The sequence below is a fragment of the Cajanus cajan genome, chromosome 6 (genome assembly GCF_000230855.2).
Source record: "Cajanus cajan strain Asha chromosome 6, NIPB_CcT2T_4, whole genome shotgun sequence".
Classification (NCBI taxonomy): Eukaryota; Viridiplantae; Streptophyta; class Magnoliopsida; order Fabales; family Fabaceae; genus Cajanus; species Cajanus cajan.
In genome coordinates, this window is record NC_138522.1 from 36,716,390 (window position 1) to 36,735,161 (window position 18,772).

The 18,772-nt window shown below is 28.4% G+C and overlaps 1 protein-coding gene across 2 annotated transcripts; it reads right to left on the reverse strand.

Annotated features, from left to right (window-relative positions):
- Nucleotides 1–7,444: 7,444 nt before the first annotated feature.
- LOC109806649 (RNA polymerase sigma factor sigE, chloroplastic/mitochondrial) lies at nucleotides 7,445–10,956 on the reverse strand. 2 transcript variants are annotated; one of them, XM_020369119.3, is made up of 6 exons: nucleotides 10,834–10,956; nucleotides 9,845–10,583; nucleotides 9,526–9,672; nucleotides 9,089–9,325; nucleotides 8,541–8,801; nucleotides 7,445–7,808 (listed from the first exon to the last, which is right to left on the reverse strand). In XM_020369119.3, exons 2-6 carry the CDS (start codon nucleotides 10,517–10,519, stop codon nucleotides 7,611–7,613), a joined length of 1,518 nt encoding a protein of 505 aa, XP_020224708.1. In that variant the 5' UTR covers nucleotides 10,520–10,583; nucleotides 10,834–10,956; the 3' UTR covers nucleotides 7,445–7,610. The 2 variants fall into 2 exon arrangements, with proteins under 2 accessions (XP_020224708.1, XP_020224709.1); XM_020369120.3 differs by having other exon boundaries at nucleotides 10,722–10,845.
- Between the last annotated feature and the right edge of the window lie 7,816 nt (nucleotides 10,957–18,772).

An 18,772-nucleotide genomic window follows, 5' to 3' on the forward strand; every position in this document is an offset into this window, starting at 1 on the left:
GTAGTGAATCCGCCACTACGTGTTCTTTGGTCCACGCGTGTGTCAAGTTGACACGAAAATGCTCATTAGCAAATTCACTTTCCATCAATTTTTTATTAGGTTATATATTATGAGGTGAAATGCGCATTCTTTTGTTGCTTTTTCTAAAATTTTATTTATAAGGACGTAGGTGCAATGCAAGTCCTAATTGATTTCCAATTAGTCAAATGCCAAGTCCTAAGAATCATGTGGAACGAATGTCAATAATGGAGGTAGTTGAAGTTGCATAGCACACAGATCAAGAATTTTTCTAAAAAGGCCCCTCAGATATTTTAAGGTCAGCACAATAACATATACTAATTAGAAAAATAAACTAACCGCTTAGATATTTTTTAGCTCTACAAAATATGATCCATGTTTTCATAAATTTTTTTTAATAATTTAGCACCAAACATTTTAAGAAACCGGACACATGCACCGACATCTATACATCAAATTGAAGTTTATATATGTTCCAGTAAGGGGATAGCATGAAGAATCCTTAGTAATGTGAATCTTAAGAGAATTTTTAGTCTTGACCTAAAACTTTCAAGAATGAAAAGAACTTGCCTTTTATCAGTCTTTTTTCTCTTTATTTATATTAGTTTTATATACGTGATATGAATCTTTGATTCTCATTCTCTTAAATGTGTATGAATCCCTATTTGTAATGAGCCTATAAATCGTATTTATAATCGTAGTCAAATCTACGCAAGAATCACGGGAATCACAATCTTGATTAGTTTTACCGGAACTTGCTCGTCAATATACCGATGGCTAGCCTAAAGTTCGGGTTACTCAGTCAGATGGAGACTAAGAAAGTATGCGTTGTTCGGCCTGCTCAGCCAATTGGAGACCAGGAGGGTACACTACCCTCCTAGCTTATACGTTAACAACACTTAGAGCCATTGATCGGTCAACTCGACAAATTGGAGAGCTGGAGGGTACACAACCCTCTTGACTCCAGCGTTAACGACGCGTAGAGCTATTAATCGGTCAACTCAGTAAATTGGAGATAGAGTACAATATATATATATAATACATTTTTTAATATTTTATTTACATTTAGTTTAAATTAAAAATAGTTTTAATTATTAATCTGTTAGAATAGAAACATGAATTAAATGTGAGAAAATTAAAAGGAAAAGTGGGAGAGGGGCGAAGGAAAGAGGAATCGCCGCAAAGTGCAGTAAGGTAGGCCCACACGGGGAACATGAATTAGCAATTCAGCTTATAAATTAATAAGCACATCTCACGACCAAGATTTACTTGGCCAATCATCCCAAACAATTTGCTAAAAAAAACGGCTGAGGCCTAAAAAAAAAAAAAGTATTAACTAAATATTAAAATGCTGCTGTTAAATCAATTTATATGTCCCTATACTATTTCATGGTTTTCTTTTTCTTTTCTGAGGAAACTATTCAATTGTCAAAATCTTATTATGCTTTTAAAGCTTGTGACCAGTTTTTATATTTTAAAATAGTTTTAAATGAGTCCAACCATTGTATAAAATCCTTTTCTATAACGTTGCTCTAATTGTAACATTTTTTTTATATATATTTTAAATTACAAAGATGAATTCCTTATAAACTTTTAGGTCCCGCAAAAGTTGCAAGCATTTTAAATGAGCATCTTGAATTTATTTATTTTTATATTAGAAAATGATGCTGTAACAACAACGAACTAAATAAAGACACGGAGTTATAAGAATCTGGGTACCAAAAATATACACATATAACTGATAATATAACTTTTTTTTTATTTTTTTATTTTAATTTGTTCCATAAAACTTATATATATATATATATATATATATATATATATATATATATATATATCAAATTTTACAAGATTATAAAATTATTTAGTAATTCATCAAATTATTTCATTTTGATGTATAATATAATATTTAAATAAAAATATTCTTTTTTAAATAATATATCTAAAAAGTTCAAATAATGTAAAATTAGATATACATGAATTGAATATAATATTACATAAACTTGTATTATGCAAAAAATTATTGAAAGCATGTAATTTTTTGTAAATTTTTATATTTACAACTAGAGTCAATGAATCTGACTCTTTAAACTAATTCAAAATTCTATGATTTATGTTTTAAATTAAATTTTAATTATGTGTGTTTATTTTAAAAATAAATCTTGATAGAGTTGTTTCAATTCAATTAAAAGTCCTTAATAAATAAATTAAATCTACATATTTTTATAACATTTAGAAACTTAATAATATAAATTTAAAATAAATATAATATACGTTAAGAAATATGTTGTTTCTAAAAACGACGGATGGCTAAATTAACCGAATTTCAACCATTGATTCGGCCAAAAATGTCACTTAACTATAATATGTCAGTCACTATTAGTTCACTATTTTTTTTTCACCATTCATGGTTTCGTACGTACACTTTTTATATTTGTCTTTCGTTTCATGATCTTAACTGTAAAACACAACTCAGCTTTATCATTATGAACATATTTAACTTTTGTGGAATATCTAAGGGGATCTTGATCACCCATTATTAATATTGGAACATGTATTTTGAATTTTGAGGAGGTGCATCATATCGTTTCTACATGTGAAGCTAGGGAGAAATAATCAACGATGCAAAAGAAACAATTACTTTCTTACATGTTTAAAGCAAAAACCACTTCAATATAATCTCATTGATACTAAGACGATTGAATATGCTTATCCTTGCTTTCAATTCAAACTCTTTTTTTCTTCTAAACTCTCGTCATCCTAAACGAGAAATTCACATGCATGACAAAAACAAAATTCATAATTTGAATACAGCTAGACAAATAAAGTTTATAAAAAGAATAATACTATTATAATCAACCCCATAAAAAAATATCTGCTGCTGCTAATGATTTGATTTACCTAAAGTTTCTCACTTCGCTCTTGTCAGCTTTCATTCTAATTCCTTCACGTTGTCTTTTCCATCGTGCAAGAACAAATTAATTTTCACATAACATTCTAATCAGAAAAGATCTTTCCTCCCAAGTCTCCTTGTCCACTTGCTAACTTTATCAGTTATCCTATTCCGAAACTACGTCAACAGTAGTACGTCAAATCAAGAAAAATCTTCAACCTGCAATATGGAATACAATTCACTAAAGTTTGATATTTATTTAGGGTAAGTAAAATTAAAGTAACTATATATTAATAGTCTAATAACTATACATGAACCTTATAATTATGAATAACTAGCTATTCACAGTAACAATGATGGAAGGAACACGCTTTCATACTAATTAGCTTCGTATAGTTGTCAAGTCCAATTTGACGTCACCGGCATGCAGATAAGACAAACTATTAAAGTGACGTGTAAATCTTTAATATCAATATTTTGGTTGGTTCACACGATGCATCGGATCCAAACCATCTTGAAAACAAAGAATATATGTTGTAGGACTCCATATATCTTCGAATGAAATATCAATGTCAATTCTTGATGGCTATCATTAGTAGTTACAAACAAACATTGCGTACTCTTTCGCTAGCATCGACTAAGTTGTTTATTTCTTTGCCCAACGTGACTTGACAACGAATTAAGTTTTTGGTGGCTAACTGCCAACTCAAGATCACTATGTGGGGTCATTTCACCCTCCTCGCTTCTCAACTTCATAAGAAAATAAATAATAAAAAAAAGATTTTGAAGAATTTCAGTTGTTAATTATATGCACATTTGTTAATACTTAATAAAATGTCATTTCCATCGTCATATATTCCATACGAGTCTTATTTGTGCATGGGAATATATTTTATACTTTGAATCAAAGGCACACCCTACTATATATTTGACTTAAGGACTTTAGAAGATAAAATGAAAATTCTGAGAGAAGTTTCATTTCAACGTCAAATTAATAATATAGAAGTGTCCAAAATATCAGATCAACTAAAGTTTCAAAATCAATAATATAATATATATAACATTAATTAATTATCAGCATCCTTAAAAGTTGAAGATAAAAGAAAAATATTCTTAGAATATTTATTAATAGTTGCTCACCAATGTGGATTCATTAGTTGTGGTGAGCAACTATTAATAAAATATAAGTGAAGTGTTTTTCAAAAGGAAGGGAATATTTTTTTTACTCTATTGTAATTATTTATGACTGCAATTATTAAGTTAATATCTGACATAATGTTCGATATATAGTAAAAATAATTGGTTTTTCTTTAAATATATATATATATATATATATATATTTTTTTTTTTTTGATTATAAAGTGTTTAAATAACGATATAAATATTGTTAATTTAAATGGGTAGGTCTGGAAGTCCTGTTTCGATTTTTTTATTATATATACTTTAAGATAGTAAAGTCATGTATGTAAACACGACCCCTGCCTTTGCTCAATTTTTTTTATGTGTTAAATACTATTTTTATGTAAATTTAAAACAAAAAAGTTAATTTTAAAAGCACGACTTTAATTTTATCAGAAAAAAAAAAGTGGAAGTCATATTTAGAAAGTTTTTCATAAATACGACTTACTTATTTTGTATATTTTAAAAAAATAAAATTACCCTTTTAAAAAAAAAAGAAATTTGCCCTAAACAGTGAAAAAAGCCAAATACTAAATTTTAATCATATTTTTTTATAAATAAAAATTACAATACAATAACATGATCAAATTTAAGACTTGTACATACAACTCAATCTTTATTTGCGGCTAACCTAGTGGTCAATTTGAATCATCTATAAGAAGTAACCTTGGACAGTGAATTTTTACCCATTCCAGTGGAGCCAAATTTCATTGGTTCCTTGCCAAGATTTTATTTTATTTTTGGTCAAATTTGCGAAGCTTTTTGGCGTAGTTAATATTCGATACCACTTTATGTCCGGAATGATATTACTGTGGCAATTGGTCTGATAGCTAGGCCCATTCAATATGCTCTTCCAATGGATTGGGCCCGTACACAAGTTATGTTATGTTAATTGGCTGATCATATATATACTTCTATTTTTTTATACATACATTCCTTTTTTTTATAAAAAATATTAAATTCTTAAATTATCCTTAATATTATTTGAAAAAAAAAATTTTATTCTGGAAAGTATTTTTCAAAAGTGTGTTTGTACATAATATCATAAAGTACTTTTAAGAATACTAAAATTACTATTCTAGAAAGAATTTTTTATTGGAATAATTTCAGAAAGTACTTTCTAGAACACTAAAATTACTATTCCGAAAAGTTCTTTCCGAAATTATTGTAATAAATACACACACTATTAATGTTTCGGAAAAAAGTTTCCAGAATTTTGTAAGAAACTCAACTCACTTTCAGAAAGTTGTTTCCGAAATAAAAATTTTTCAATTCCAAAAATTAATTTCGGTAACACTAAAATCTCTCGAGTTTCTTTTTCGAAAGTATGAACAAATTTAATGAAAGTATGGACAAATTTAAATTACCAGTATAACTTTACCCACCCTTCATTGTTCATTGCTGAACCAAATAATGCCAAAAATTTAATTAATTATTTATTTTTGTTGTGCACAAGTAATATTATATAAGTTGCAAAAAATACTTATAGATGTAAAATATAATTTAACATATTAATTTTTACCTTGTATTGGATGTAGAGAACGATGGAGATTGAGTGAAAAATTAGGGTTTAAAGAATGATAGAGTAAAAAGTAAAAAAATAAAATTTAAAAGATACAAACATAAATTATGACTATTTTGATTGTTAAAAGGAAAAATTAATAATAAAAGATGAAAAAAAAAAATCAACAAAATATGATCAAACAGATAATAATGATGAAGAAGAAGAATTAAAGAAGGAGGTGAATGAAAAATAATTTAAAAATAAAATTTAAAATAAGAATTGAATTAGAAAAATATTTTAAGAATTTTATTTAAAAAAAATAAAAAGTATATTTATAAAAAATGGGAGGTATATATATCATATGGCATGTTAATTCTAGAAGCTGCGTTGTGAACCAAAATCAAAAAGCTATTTTGAACGAGATCCAATGGTTAAATTTGCGCCTCCTGAAGCCTGGAATCTTCTTCGGTTCTTGGTTCTTGTAACAGAGTGTGAATGTACAATGTATCCATGAAATTAAAAAAAAAAAAACTTTTAAATTTTACGTGTTATAAATAGATATCTTAACTTTTAGTTTTGTCTTGATTCATCCTTGAATTTTACTCTCTTCTTTACGTCCATATTACATCAATTAAAAAAAATATTGAATAAATAAAAAGAAAATAATAATATCATAAAACCAATTTTATGATTAATCTTTCTTTAATTTATTAAAAACAATGAAATATAATATTTTTTTTGCATAATATTATCAAGAGTACAAATAAAAAATTTAATTAATATTATATTAAAAAATTAACATAATACTTATTTTAATATTTATTTTTTCTTAATATGAGATGGTGGAAGTAATTGCTTAACAAATTCATATTTCAAACTTTAGTTTTCTTTCAATTGATTCTTAAATTTTATCTTCTTTCACACATAAAAAATTTAATTAATTTCATCATAATTAATCTTTAAAATTCACTTTTAAATAGTCTCCTTGATGGGGTTATTTTTATGGTATTTGTCTGAGAGAATATTTTATGAATTATTTTTATAAGGTTATTACACAAACATACTCCACAATGATGAGATATTGTCCGCTTTGGGCCTTAACCCTCACGGTTTTGCTTTTGGTCATCACCCAAAAGGCCTCTCAATCATTGAAGTATGTTTGTATTATATAAGTTGTTATTTGTTCTATTATTTTATCGATGTGGGACTTGTTTGAATCCCAACACTTCTATACTAAATTTGAGTTAAACTATTAATAAAGAAGAAATCTTTATGCTTTAAAAAAAAAAAAAGAAATCTTAACACATTATTTATTATAAATTTCTATCATTTAATAGTTTTATTTTTATAAATTACTTTTGAAATATTAAACATATTTATAATTAAAAATCAAATATTTTTTTATTGATTTTATTTTTTATTTATAAATTCATATTTATTATATTTTAATATATGAAAAAATAATTTAAAACAAAAGAATAAGAAATATTAATAAATAATTCACATTTAACATAATTAATTTTAAGTATAATTTGATATAAAGAGTTATTTATAAAAAAAACTTAAACTTTAGAATAAATTAGAATAAAATTGAAGTTCAAAGTGCCTATTTATAAAAATAATAAATATCAAAATCAGTTGGAATTAAATTAAAATTTTTAGGATATTTATTCGTAAATAAGATAAAACTTTAGGGAGTTGTACCCGTTTCCCGATAAAAAATAATAATAAAACCGAAAAAGCTATGCCAACAAACCACGAATGAAATTTGGTTCATCTCAAAGCAATGGACCTAGAGTTCTCTATACACCCTTCATGAAAAACGCCAAACAGAGTACATCACATTCACATGTATGTAACAAGTATAAGCAGTTATATACTTTGTGTAATTTCAAGTATATGATATACAAATTACATGAGTATGATTATGATTGTTGGTATTTAAATGACCAGTAATATAAATGAGGAGTATGGTGTATAACAAGGTAAGGGTGTTTCTATACATTAGTCATTTATTTATACAACATAGCGACGAAGATAATCCAATCGAGCTGAATGCTTGAGCTTCATAAGAGCCTTCACTTCGTGCTTTCTTACCATTTCCCTAGATATATTCAAGTTCCCAGCAATTTCTCCCAACGTTCTGTCACCCCTCCCATCAAGTCCAAATCTCTGTCTGATCACCAAGCTCTCCTTTGGCTTCAAGGAATCAAGCTAGTAGAAAAAAATTTTCAGATTAGTTGCAAATAATGACCATGGCAATATCATGTAATTGAATTAGATATATTACATTGGACCAAAAAAAAAAAAATTGATATATCACTGACAAACTAGAAATGTTTAAACAAAATTTTTTAAAACTACAATAACCAACCATAGTCCTAATAAGAATTTTTAAAAACTCATTTGTAATAAGAATATATGGTAATGGCCAAAACTCATCTAACCAATTCCCTATTTGGTGAAAGATATCAGTATTTTGCTGAAAAGAACACCGATTATTATTAGAATGTGAGTTTGGATCTAAGAGTTTATTTAGATACAAGTTTATAAACATTTTTTTAGAGTTTATCTACTAAAAAATACTCTTTATTTTCAATAAAGAAGTTCTCAAAACTGTTTCTAGCTTGTATCTAAACAAACTCTAACTTAACCAACCAACTTGTATGCAGTCTGATAGTGGGTGACATAATAGATAACAATAATCATTGGAACAAACTTTGCTAACATCTTAAAATGAGGGATAAAAGCCTAACTATACAAAATCAACTTCTATACTTTATTTTGATTTATTTTGATGATATCTCTAATTGATTTGAGATTTTTAACAATTATCATACTTATGTGAACATATAATAATAATAAATTTCAAATTTAACTTCAATAGAATGGCACAATAGTGACAAATGCAGAATCAAAGAAAGTCTCACGAGGTTGAGTTGTTACCACATCATCAAGAGCAAGCCTTAGTAGAGCAGGTTGCCTCTTATCACCATTAACAGCAGCATCATCAACGATCCCATCAATGAACTCCTCTTGTGTGGTTGTATGTCTCGAGTTCAGCGAAAGAATGGATTTTGATGCTTTCATTATGTCATGGTATCTTTTAGGGGATATATTAACTCTTTTTATTATTTCTTCCTCTGTTGGTGACCTCTGAAGCTCAAATGCTAACTCAGTTTTAGCCTTTTGGATCTCTGCTCGAACCTGCTCAAAAAGAAGTTGAGAAGTTACACAAAGTTGAGACACATGGGACAACCATACTAAGTTCATCTTTTTTAAAAAGCCATATTTACTGTTAACATCTTTGGCTATAATCCAATATTGTCTTTCAAGCAACCACAACAAAATGGTTGAGTGGGAATTGCAAGTTAATGACATTGAAAACAAAGTATGCTGTTAACAGGAAAATAAAAAATGGAAGTAAAAGTCATTGAAGCACATGCTGCTTAAACCAAACATCAATCACCAAACATAGTAAGAAGAAAGCATACCGATTCAAGTCCAAAGGGAACACGTGTGAAGTTTGAGAGGGTCATCGAACGAATGATAGCATGCCTTATCCAAAACAAACTATATGTTGATAGCCGAAATCTCCTGTTAGGCTCAAAACGATCAATTGCTGTAATAAGTCCCTTAACTCCTGCCTGACAAAGATCTTGAAACCTAGGGCCACTTGCAAAATCTGAAAAATATTTGTTGATCACGAACAAGACAAGCCGGAGATTGTGCTGGAAAAGATATAACCACAATTACTTATTTTATTTACATAACTTGATCATTCCAAATACCACCAGTAATTTCACCTCCACAAACCAGAAAGAGAACGCAACAAAGTAAAAGGAACGATGACGGTATAATATGTAATTCCTTCTTAATTTTAAATTTGTTGAAAGTTAAGTTGTAAAAGAATTCAACACTTCAAATTTACCTTGATAAGTTTGTTTCGTGCAGCTTGACCAACCTCCATTGCTTTCTTTACTTGAGCAATGCTCATGTTTGTTGCATCAGCTAGTTCTCCATCGGCAGGTTCTCTAGCAAGCTCCTTCTGTAAATCTTCTTTCACTCGAAGCAGTGCCTGAGAACAAATGCAAATTCTGAGTTTTCACTAACTATAAAGTTATCTTGGAATGGTATTACAGCCTTGAATCCCTGCTACTCAGCAACAAAAATTATCTATACGACTATTTTATAAAGAGAAGAAGAATCAAGGAAAGGGGGCTAAAAAATCAATAGTAATTACTTCTCACCTTCATAGGTTGCATCAATTTGAACAACCAAGCATGCTCAGAAGAAGAAAGAACCGGGGGTATCCTCATTTTCTTCCAATCCATACTGACAAAATCAGTTGATACTGAATATTCCCTAATAAGCTCTTCAATTTTCTCAATTCTATTCTTAACATTTTTCCTCTTTCGACCTGGAATGACTCCATCCCCACCTTGATTCTTCTTTAATGAAATTCTCTGATCAAGATTCAATCGTTTAGCTATCTTGTTCTGGCTTCTGACCACCCTATCACTGTTTAACTCCTTTTTTTCAGTTCCATCAACAAGCCTTTTCCCTCTCCGAGAGACTCTTTTGATTTTACCATCTACACATTCTGCATCACCGGCGGGACTGAGTTTGTATATATTTTCAAGCATGGCAGCAGCTTCATTGTAGTCCACATCCGAGGAAGATGAAGAATTTTCCACTCTTTCTCTCTTAGGTACTTTGTTAGTTTTCCCTACCCTTTTCTTCTGCGTCTTGGCCGTTTCAAGAGGCACAGGAACTTTGTCTTGTGTTGCAACCAAAGCCGAGTCATTGTGTTTATCCCCCTTAAATGCCACAGTTAATGGTCTCTTCAGACGATAGCTGGAAAAATTTGTATTCAATCCAAGTGGAGTACGAGAAGCTGAGCTAGAAAAACTCACAACTCCCATACCAACAAGTTACCTAACCTAATCTTCCTTTAAAAACAAATCACAGATTTTCAATGCCAAGATCCTACAAAATCAAAATAAAACTTGAATTATATAAGTTTGATATATGGTGATACAAGTGCAGCACTAATAGTTTCACACAATTATCAAATACAAAGCACATTTTCATGATTGATACCAACCACCAAAAAGAATCATGCACCTGTAAGATGGCCTCAAATGGAAGATTTTGGCACATGATGAAAGAAAAGTTGTAGAATGAAATGAACGAGTAAATTAACAAAGTGGAAAAGTAGTGAAGCATGGAAGAGTACCTTTGATGAGCGAAATGAATCTGGAGAGGAATCTACTGGGCCTGGGAACCGGATGAGGTGGTTGTATTTATCGAGAATTGTGAGAATTACGGTGACCACAATTTTTGTGTTGGAAAAATCAACGGCCAGGCGTTAACGCGAGTGAAATGTGCGGTGCGTGATGGGAACACGTTTTGGAACACTGTGCTGACGTGGCTTAAAGTGGGAAGAGGATTGTGTTGTGAAGTACTGCCGTGGCGCTTTTTGAGTGGGGGAGCAGATATTTTGTCATGGTTTGTCGATCGTAGGTTTGACACGTGGATGCCTCTTGTGAGACTGAAATTTTTTCGCTACTTTTGAGGGATCCCATACAAGAGGTGTTCTATTGAATACGTCGCGCAATTTCGACCATCATCCATGTCACTTGCATTTTAACATGTGTATTTTAGTTCTTATATTCTATGGTTCCTTTATTTTATTTTATTTTATAAGTTTTTAAATTTCAAGCCTTTTCTTTATCCAAACATGATGATAAAAATTGAGGAATAACGAAGCAACGGGATAAGTTAGGTGGCTTTTGATACTATTCGTCTCTATCCTTGCTTAAGGCAAGACAAGCTCCACGTAAGTTTAATAGAGACAAGGATGAAAATGTTAAACTCAACCTTGTCTTTGTGAGTATCGGAAACTTCATAAGGAACTCGTCCCACACTCTTCTTAAAATTTAAATTATTTATAAATGTTTTTCTAAATTAAATTATATAATGAGTTATATTAACTACTATTTGATATAAATGATATATAAATTATTTTGACGTAGTATAGTATAGTTTTCTATGGCTAGCAAAAATAATATCTGTTTGCATAATATGAATTTCAAGCATTCATAATGAGTTGAATTACTTATCCCTCGATCTTTTAGTGAACTATCACTTAAGGGATTGTGAAAGATGTTTCACTATAAATATTCTTGTTATTACTTTGACTCATTCTCCAAAAAGTAGATCCAACTCTCTAATAACTCCGAATAAATTAAATACATGAATTAAGTCCCCAAATTCTATTGAGTCTAACTCATAAGGTACACATCTCCTATGGAAACAATTGGTCTCTTAGCAAGGAAAATTATTATAAAAAAAATGATAAAAACAATTGAGGGGAGATTAGAGTCCATGATCTTCACTTTCTACTAAATCATCTAGCTTAATTGCAATTTTTATTACTCAAGTTTAACAATTTTACCATCAAACTTTTGAAATTGCACATTTTATCACTCAACTTCCAAAATTTGCATATTTAATCATCTAGCTAATTCACTAATTGACATTATTAATTGATTTCTAACATAACACATTAATTATTATTGTGACACATGAATTACTAAGGTGATATATTAACAGTTGATGTGATATGTTGATCGCAATCATGAATTCTGGATATAATATATGGGTGATAATGTGTTATACATCAACACTCAATATATCACCTCAATGATTAATTAACAAAAATAAAAGGTCAATTAATGAGAAAACAAATTGTAAAAAAAATTAAATATTAAATGATAAAATATGTAATTTCAAAATTTAGTGGAAATTTTTTTAAGAAATTTGAAATGATTCCAAAAGATGAACTAAATATTTCTAATAAGATTTCAAAACTTTAAATTTAAGCGGTAAAAAACATAATTAAGCCTAATTATTTAAACCACTAATTCATATTTAAATACTATTATATATATATATATATCATTAATGAATGAGATAAATATATTTTTAAAATATTTGTTAAATTTAATTATAGTTGATAAATATTAATTATATAATAAAAATAACTGTAATTTTTTAATAAATAAATAATATAATTTAATATTTTCACATAATAAATATAAACAAATGATCATTTTTGTTTTTCATTTTATTTTTAACTCCATTTTCTTCTATTTTTTTTAAACACATAATTAATTATTATTATTTGTCAACATTAGAATTGGAGCCATTAATGTGGACTCCGACTCATGGGGCAACTCAACCCACCTTGAAAACAGGTCAAGTCTTGTCAACAAAATAATCCGGCCCACTTTTGATCCGATTCACCCGGGTTGAGTTCGTGGTGGACCGGGCTGTCCACCTAACCCACTTACACCCTTATCAACCCAATCCATTAACAACCCACTTAACTATTTATTATTATATATGTATTATTTTAACCAGATATCATTTTTTATAGATAAAAGATAAAGTCAATGTTAAACAACATGAAATTGCTATAAATTTATCTACTCAAACCTCTAATGAAATTTAATACTGATGAATAATCACTCTCACGAAAGGATTTTTATTTTTTTGTTTTGATTTTTTAAAGTTTTACAATTTTTAATTTAAGTCTAGTGTTGTATGCACAATACTTAATTTGATAATTTTTACTTTAGATTAAAGATTATTTTATATTAGAGTTTATTTTAAATTATTTTTTTTTAAATTAGGTAGGTTGGTGTGCCGACCCGTTTAGTCCACCAACCTGTGGTGGGCCGGACCGGATTAGGAAGTTTTGGACAATAAATTTGGTAAGTCAAGCTGTATCAGTCCACTTAAAAAGTAGGTTGAAGTGGACCGAGTCAAATCGTCTGAACTCACCCGTTTTAACAACTCTAATTAAAATTATGGATCCAAATCATTCAATATTATTGACAACTAAAGTAATATTTAACCAATTTAAAATTTCTTTCTCCTACCACATGCACAGAGAGTGACTATGGTTGAGGCCCACTTTTCTGTAAATCTAAAAAGATTTCAAATTCATTTAAAGTGAAATTTTCCATCGAAATCAAATTAGGTTAGATAGAAACGGTTTTGGATGTAACTATATCATGCACACAAATAACGGTAAAAGTTATTTATTTAAGAATTAAAAAATGTAAGGATTGTCAAAAAAAAAAAGAAGAAGTAAGATTAAATGTAAGTAAAGTTCACTAAATTTTCTTGTCTCCTATAGATAAGGGAAATCTAAATATTGTAAATATTTTATAGTCTAGAGACTTTCCTTGTCTAGACTTAATGTATCATCTTCTCCTCCTAAATTTTAAACTACCAAAACTATATTAACATTTTCTTTTCACAGTAAAGAAATTACTAAATTTTGAATGAATCATTGTCAACATTGCATACTAAAAAAAAAGTAGAAAATTGCACACAAAGAATTACTTCTCCATATCAATCAACAACTTTTTTTTTTTTTTTTCAGGATACTCACTCTTGATTATAACTAACAAATTAGATTTTATTTCTTAATTATAAGTAAATTAAATTTTTTCTTCATCCTAATAATAAAAAATAATCATTAATTTGTAAAGTTATTTATGAAAATATTTTTTATTCTCTTAATTTATTATTAGCTCTATTTCTTATACACTTATTTATAATTAATATTAAATATAATTATTATTATCAACAAATCGTTGATTCAAGTGGTATTAGACACAATCTTTTTAAACAAAATCTCTAATATAAAGCTAATTGATAGAAATTAAAACGTAGTTAAGCAATAATACATGTATGTAACCTCAAAATCTTCCAATTATAACGACATGCAACTCAAAAATTAAAGAAAAAGAAACATGTATCAACAACAACTCAAGAAAATCATCAAATTACTTAACCTTCAAGAATGCCAAAAACCCCAATTTCAACATGCAATCCACTTTGAATCAATCCCTACAACTACAAGTTTTAGAGATTCTATCAACATTAAGTTCATAATTCATTCAATAGCCTAACATTTTAACTAAACTTGAGATTCTAGCTTCCTATACATACAAGAAATTCATTAAATAGAGACTGATTTAGAGACTAAATTTATAGTCACTTTAGAACTTATTTAAATATTATTTTAAAGATTGATTATAGTTGGTCCCTAATTCAATCTCTTTTGTCATTAATATTTTTAATGTAATTGGAGACCAAACTTTTAGTAGCTAATAGTTTAAAAAATATTATTTATTTAATTAGATACAACTTTTTTAGTCTCTAATTAAAATATAATCTGAGACAAAATTTTTGTTCACTATTAAAACACTTTAGAAACTAATATTTTAGTCTCAAGATGTACTAAAATTAGAGACTAAATTTTTTAATTTCTAATTTAAATATTACTAGAGACTGATTTTTTTGGTCAATTGACTCAATTTAGATACCATTTTTTTAGTATCTAATTGTTCTATATTAGAAATCAAGTATTAGTCTTTAATAAAAATATAAAAAAAGCTAATATTTTAGTCACTCTTAAATTATTTTAGACACAAAAATATTTGGTTTCTTATTAAAATACACTAGTAAATAGTAATTGATTTTTTAGTCATTATTAACTCATTTTAGATACTTTTTTAGTATCTAATTATGTTATATTAGAGACTAATATATCAGTCACTGATAAAAATATAATATGCAACTAATTTTTTTAATTAATATTAATTTATTTTTGATAAATTGAGCTCTAATTAAAAAAAAAATAAAGATTATTTTTTTAATTACTGGTAACTCATTTTAGAAATTATTTAAGAATATAATTAAAATTAATAAAAATTAAAATAGTAATATTATGTATATAATATTTTAATTGAGTCAATCAATTAATATAGAAATTTAAATTATTAATAAACATCATAAACATTTAATTATATTCTATTTTACTTTATTTTTTAATATTCTTAAAAATAAATATATTTTTTTTATAATTATCAAAACTCAACCTTTAAACTTATATTTTGTCTAACTTACCAAAGCCCAAAGTTTTATCTCAAAATATAATAAAGTCCAAAGTTTAACCTATAATCTGATATATTCCTTTAAGTGTGTTTAAAGTCCAACCTATAAACCAAAGTTTGATTTTCTTATAACAATTAATAGTGTATTTTATCATGTTAAAATTAGAATAAAAAAAAGCAAGTTTCCGGTAGGTTGGACTTGCTTTTGTATTCATCACTTCCCACATTTCATTTATTATAAATCTTTTATATATTTTTAAGTTGCATTTTTATTTAAAAAAATTAACTTGATTTTTTCAAAAAAAAGTCGTAAAATTATCCATCATAATTTTTTTTATCCTAGTTTGTATACATGTATTATTAACTAATACTAAAGTAAAATATATTTTTTTTATTAAACTTGTAGTTGAATATTGCTTTAATAAATCTTAATATTAATAAAATATAATTTACCTTTATTTTTTATCAAAAAATTTACCTTTTTTTTAATTATAGTTATACAGTAGTAATTAGTTAATTATTTTCTTTTTGTAACCTAGCTACTAATAATTACTAAAGTGCACAGACTGTTATTTTGTTATTGTGTATGCAAAGTTACATACGTGACTTCATCACTTTTCATCTTCTTTCTTTCTTTCTTAGATACGCATCAAACAAATGGAAAGAAGAAACTTAGATAATTGACACGTAAAGTATATGACTCTTAGATTTATATTTGTCTTTCATTCTCATTTTAGATCTAGAAGCACAACCTTATAAGTAAAGGTATATGACTCTTTCATCTTCACAATTCATCTCAATAGTTAAATATGTTTCTTTTACACTTTATGCTTTCATGTATTCAAATTATAGAAGGTACTCCCCTAGGTGTAACAAGAGCCCACCACTTTGTAGAAGAACTCCGCCAAGGTTTTTCTTTTATTTATTTTCTCTTCCTATATTATTTTCATTTCTTAAAAGTTTTTAGGGACATGATTTATTTCTCATCTCTATTTGATTTATTTGTTGAGACATTTTCTTTCCTGAAACAAGTACTTTCCTTTCCCTATGCCATTGATTAATAGTGTTAGCACCACGCATATTGAGTGCATATGATTATGTAAAAACTTATATGCAGGTTCTAGAGTAGAAGGAGCAAAACACCATTTGTATCACGTAGCCCACGTTATCAACTCAACGATATAGCCAAAGTTGTAGCCCAGTTCCCAATCGTTCACCTGTTAATACATATCGACCTCATGTGGAAAGAAGCAAGTTGTTATCTCGGATGAAGAGTCCATCACTATCTAGGTCTTTAGTGGAATCATAAATCTCCCTAAAAAGCGAGCAGGTCAAGGTCCTCATCTGGAAGCCTAGATGGAAAGAAAGGCCTTGTATCTTATGGTGATGGTTCCCCTAACTCAAGCCAAAGGTATTATTTTATCTCCTGCTACGTTGTTTGCTTGCTGGAATTCGGGAATATCACATTTTTCCTTTACAAACCAAGGTTTAGTTATTTTCTTTTATTAGAATTGACTACAATGCAATTTTTGTTGTGTTTGTTATGGTGTTTTCCGTATGGCCAGTACGTGTAAACCCTCACCCTCGAGTTATAAGACATTCTTTATTTGATTACATGAGATAAATTTGCTAAATCAATTTTCTCATCCAAATATTGTTCAATACTATGGGAGTGAGCTGGTATGCTAGAATATTCTGAGTTTAAAATTGTTTTATCCATGTATATATCTAATATAGTATGCACACAACAAAGAAATTGAAGAATTGCCATCATCGTGCATATACCTTATATATATGTCATGTCTTTAGGTAGAAGAGTCACTGTCTGTATATTTGGAACATGTCTTTGGTGATTCTATCCATAAATTACTTTAGGAGTATGGTCCATTTAAGGAGCCTGTTATTCAAAATTATACCAGGCAAATTGTCTCTAGACTTGCCTATCTACATGGAATAAATACAGTACACAGGTAATTTGATTATTCTTATGCAATTTATAAAATAACATTTAATCTTTATTCTCTTTCATAATATCAGTATGTTTTCCTTTTGGCAAGGATATTAAAGGGGCAAACATACTAGTTGATCTAATGGTGAAATCAAACTGGCAGACTTTGGAATGATTAAACATTTATGGTTCATCTTATCTTGTAAATAGAAAATTGCTCCTAGCTCACTTTAGAAGTAAAATGCATTATTGTTTCTAGTTAGAAAAATGATCAACAACACACGTGATATAAAAGTAGACGATAGTTGTTACTTCAAAAGTATTTCTCTCACTTAAGGTTAAAAGTTACAATTCTATTGATTCTTAATAGCAGAGACATCCCTCTCTTGGATGCACATGCTCAATCTCACACATTTGTGCACTCCTAGTCTCTCATAGAGATCTAGTGAGCTAGCACATCACACATACATCACTCACACATGCAGGATGCATTCCACTCCCTCAAACACTAACTCTCAATCTCTCTTCAATTTTTGTATTTTAATATTAGATTTGACTAGTATAAAGAAATGTGATCTAGAGAGCTTAAAAAGTTTAATTTCTGTTGTGATGTTTTCTGTTTTCTTATGGATTGTATATGAGGTTTTATGGTTCCTCATCATCTAATCAGGAAGGTGTTGTTGTAATGAGAATGCAAATTGTGTATCAAGTAAGATGAGGTGGAAAGTGTTGTGGACATGCGATGATTATGTAATGCATATTACCTACCAACTTGGTGCTTTATTGTTGATTATGTTAGATTTCTCCAATCCTAGTCATTTAAGGTATTTCATCAATAACTTAGTGGAAATTGTATGTTGTTCTACACTTTTGAGGATATGTAATTAAAATAATGCAAGTTTTATCATAAACCTTGTTACAAAAGAAAAAGGTTGGCATGGGTAAACACAAATAAGTACCTAAGAAGAGAATGCATTACTAACCATTCATTCCTAGGCTTAAGAGATTATATGCTTCAATGAGTTTTGCTTCACATATGAGGTGGCATTATGAGAATAGACGAGAACCAGGTGTGTTATGTCATCCATCAGATGGTGAAGCCTGGAAGCACTTTGATCAAATGTATCATGAATTTGCAAGTGAACCAAGAAATGTGAGATTAGGTTTAAGTGCTGATGGTTTTGTGCCTTTTACTAATACTGCTAAACATTATTCTTGTTGGCCAGTAATTGTCACACCTTATAATCTTCCTC

What these genes read in the sequence shown, in the direction of transcription:
- LOC109806649 (XM_020369119.3), bottom strand. Translation starts at nt 10,519, where the DNA reads ATGGGAGTTGTGAGTTTTTCTAGCTCAGCTTCTCGTACTCCACTTGGA. An exon ending in CACGAAACAAACTTATCAAG is followed by an intron (nt 9,326 to 9,525) that starts GTAAATTTGAAG and finishes TATCTTTTCCAG; the next exon opens with CACAATCTCCGGCTTGTCTT. An exon ending in TTCCCTTTGGACTTGAATCG is followed by an intron (nt 8,802 to 9,088) that starts GTATGCTTTCTT and finishes CTTTTTGAGCAG; the next exon opens with GTTCGAGCAGAGATCCAAAA.